The sequence below is a fragment of the Ipomoea triloba genome, chromosome 5 (assembly GCF_003576645.1).
Source record: "Ipomoea triloba cultivar NCNSP0323 chromosome 5, ASM357664v1".
Lineage (NCBI taxonomy): Eukaryota > Viridiplantae > Streptophyta > Magnoliopsida > Solanales > Convolvulaceae > Ipomoea > Ipomoea triloba.
In genome coordinates this window covers 16,384,730-16,388,636 of record NC_044920.1, presented here as the reverse complement: position 1 = coordinate 16,388,636, position 3,907 = coordinate 16,384,730, and the positions used below count along the sequence as shown (strand labels likewise).

General features: G+C 35.0%; 1 protein-coding gene across 1 annotated transcript; it reads left to right on the top strand.

The window, feature by feature from the left end:
- Positions 1-1,543: 1,543 nt before the first annotated feature.
- Positions 1,544-3,692, top strand: LOC116020307. Its single transcript, XM_031260789.1, has 7 exons — positions 1,544-1,751; positions 1,849-2,219; positions 2,321-2,706; positions 2,791-2,807; positions 2,909-3,174; positions 3,343-3,486; positions 3,567-3,692. Exons 1-7 carry the CDS (start codon positions 1,544-1,546, stop codon positions 3,690-3,692), a joined length of 1,518 nt encoding a protein of 505 aa, XP_031116649.1.
- Positions 3,693-3,907: the final 215 nt, after the last annotated feature.

The following is a 3,907-nucleotide window of genomic DNA, read 5'->3' as shown; positions in this document are numbered from 1 at the left end:
TTTATTATTTTTTTTCTCTTTTTTTCCCTTTGTTTTGTATATCTCCATTCCCTTTACTGCTTACGTATTATCCCTTCTTTTTTATTTCCTTTTTATTCTGTATTTGCAAACAGAGGCGATAGAGTGTTCGAAGACCATACAAATCTTGTTCGACGGATTCTTACAACGGCAACGACAGAGGACTACTATCTGAAGATGATAGATTCCTCTCCCACTGAAGACGATAGATGACATATTCGAAGCTCCTGAAACCCTTCGTCATTCACTTCTCCCTATTCAAAACCCTAACCCTAACTGAAAAAGACAATTAATTTGGAGCAAATTGGAACAAATTCGAAGCTTGGAGTATACAATAATGAATAGTCAAAGGCTATTTGGACTAACTGCTACACCCAAATGTAAGTATTAAATTGAACTGGTTTGTTGTTGTCTAACTTGTCATAAATGGTAGTAGTTTAGTAGTTGGGCCTCTTAATAGTTTGTTGTTGTCTGAATTCTCCACATGTGTGTAGTTCCCAACATTGTGTGAAATATGCTTTTTTTTATTCTACCAAGATTAGTATAGTAGTTGTTTTTTCTTTTTTGTTTACATAGATTAAAGCTACATGTGGTCCCCAATACTGTGAGCTGTCAAAAACATGTCGGTTTAGTGAAATTGAGCTTTGTTGTTGTGGTCCCAAGTAGTTTGACTTGAAATTAATGTAGTTATTCTTCCATTTATTTATTGCCAGATATGTACACTCTGATCTGAAACTGTATTATAGTGGTGAAGTAGTGCTAAAACCTAGAGTGGTAGAATTGAGTATTTTGACAACTTCTCTACTTAAGAAGATAGCATTTTAGAGCTAAGAAAATGGTGAAAAGCTTAAAGTTTAGTGATAAGAAGGTTAACTTTTGGTTTAAATTTGGTTCTAAGAGTTATCCAAAAGTGAGACAGATTAAAACAGATGCTGAATTGTTGAGTATCATGTATGAAATTCCCAAAAATAAAGAGGTTGAAATGTTTGTAAAACATGTAATAGAGGACTAGTGGGACTATGAGGTAGAGGTACAAGGGTACATTTCTGATGAGTTATGGGTGCAATCTGAAACTAATGCTCCTTTAGAAGATTGAGAATTTGAAGTTGGTGATGATGTGAATGTGAATGCTTTTGTTGATGTTACTGTGAATGCTTCTGTTGATGCTAATGTGGACGCTAATGTCAATGCTACTGAAGTTAGGGTGTCTATAATCAGGAAAAACAAAGAAAAAGTGATAGATAATGATAAAGAAAAAGATTTTGTCCATTCTGAAGATGAGTTGAGGAGTTTGTGTTCATCTGACTCAGACTTAGACCTATCAAAACCATCAAATGTTTTTCATGAAAAAGATCTTGAAAAAGAAGGATTCTAGTTTGTTGTTGGCATGATATTTAATAGTAATGATGAGTTTCAATGGGCTGTAAATTGTAACCAAACACTTAGGAAAAGAGAGATCAAATTTACTAAGATTGAACCTGCTAGAATTACTGTTGTATGTAAGGATGTGAACTGTAAATGGAAGATGTATGCTTCAAAGAGTAATTCTAACAGCCTATTGAGCATTAAAAGTTATAACCCAGACCATACATGTGCTGTTCAAAATGATATTAAGAATGTGAATGCTGGTTTTCTTGCTAAGTATTATCAAGATGAGTTCAAATGTGCTGATGATTCATGGAATAGAATTCAGTTTCAACAACAAGTGAAGAAGAAATTTAATTGTGTCATAAGTAAATACCAATCATGGAGGGCAAAGAGATTGGCACATAAAGGAAAATAATGGGGATGATCACAAACAATTAGAACTGCTTTGGGACTACTGTGAAGAGTTGAGGAAAAGCAATCCAGGAACCACTGCAAAAATGAAGGTTGATGGGGATTTTACAATCAGTGGAAGGTCAAGGTTTATGAGGTTATATATTTGTTATGTAGCATGTAGAGAGGGATTTCTAGCTGGTTGTAGGCCTTTCATTGGGTTGGATGGGTGCCATTTAAAGGGATGTCAAAAGGGAGGCCAATTACTAACTACAGTTGGTGTTGATGCCAATAATGCAATGTTTCCAATTGGATTTGCCATTGTGGAAGGGGAACTTAAAGAGACATGGGCATGGTTTTTGGAATTGTTAGACCAAGATTTGAATATTTCAGAAAATCCTAATGCTTGGAGTTTTGGACCATCATCTCAGACAAGCAAAAAGGTTTATTGCCTGCTATGGAAGAACAACTATCAAGGGTAGAACATAGGTTTTGTGTGCGACATATGCATGCTAATTTTGTTAAAGATGGATTCTCTGGACAGTTATTAATCCATAAATTGTGGGCAATTTGTAGAGCCACTACAGTACCTAAATACTTGACTAAAATGGAAGAGTTGAGGAAGCTCAATCCTAAAGCAACTGATTGGGTTTCTGCTAGGGAACCACACCATTACTGCAGGGCTTTCTTTAGCTCTTTTCCCAATTGTGATATTCTTTTAAACAACTTATGTGAATCATGGGATAGCTCAATCTTACAGTTCAGGGATAATGGAATTATGACAATGTCTGAAAACATAAGGGTTTACCTAATGGTGAGGATGCAACAAAATAGAGACAACATGAAGAAACACCCTTTGAAGATCTTTCCTAAGATTATGAAGCTGGTAGAAGAGGCCAAAGACAAGTTCAATGACTGCACTGCATATAGGTCAAAGGATGATGTTTATGAAGTAGAAGATTGCTATGGAAGGAAATATAAAGTCAATTTAACCCAATATCATTGATCTTGTAGAAGATGGGATCTCACAGGTATGCCATTACTCTATTTTCTACTTCTATTTACACATTATGAATATAAAGTACAACATTGCAGCCATTATATTTACACATAATGAATATACTGTCTACAGGTATCCCTTGCAGCCATAGCATTGCAGCTATTAGGGGGAAAGGTTGCATTCATGAAGAATATGTTAACAACGGTTACACTGTGGAGTCCTACCTGAGATCTTATGAACCTGCTATATTACCAGTTACTTCTTCAGAGTTATGGCACAAGACAGGTCTCCCACCCCAACTGCCACCAAAATATAAAGCACAACCAGGAAGGCCAAAAAGAAAAAGAAAAATGAGACTGGCAGAATTAGCTACATATCAAGCTAGAAACAAGGGAAAAGTTGGTGAATCAAAATGGTGTACTGTGTAGAATGAAATGCCATAACAAAAGAAGGTGTAAGACAAAAGATAAGCAGGTTGGATGCAAAATCATTTAAAAGTATGTTACTTAAACCAAATTACAAACATGTTTAATCTGATTTTTTTTTTTGCAAATAAAATTGTGCAGGCAATTGAGGAAGAAGCAGATGTAGCAGTAGAAATAGAAAAGGAAACAGAACTAACCATGGGAGTAGAAGAAGCAGAGCCAGAAGTAGAACTACAAGATGTTGTTGTTGAAACTCAAGTGCCACCTTTTGTATTACATGAAATTGTAAGTTGAAGTAGAGGATGTTATTATTGAAACTCCCTTCACTACAAACATTTTTTACTAAATTCCTACAAAATGTGCAGGACATGATGAATCCTCAACCTAGTCAGAATGTTGGAAAACATGAACCTCAAGTATCATATTTCATTTCATCACACATGGAACAACTTCCAACACTAGACAATGTCATTAGGAAAGGGGGAAGATAATATGTAACTATCTCAGCTTTACAGAAGAAGAAGAAGAAGAAGAAGAAGAAGAAGGTGTCTAAGGATAACAAAAAAAGAAGTCATAAACTAGATGGAGTTGGCAGTAGTCTTAAATTATTGTTTTGTATTTTGATGTAAAATTCATATAGTAGATGAAGTTCGCATTAGTCTTAAATTATTTTGCAACAGATGGATGTTTTTTGATAAATCATGCA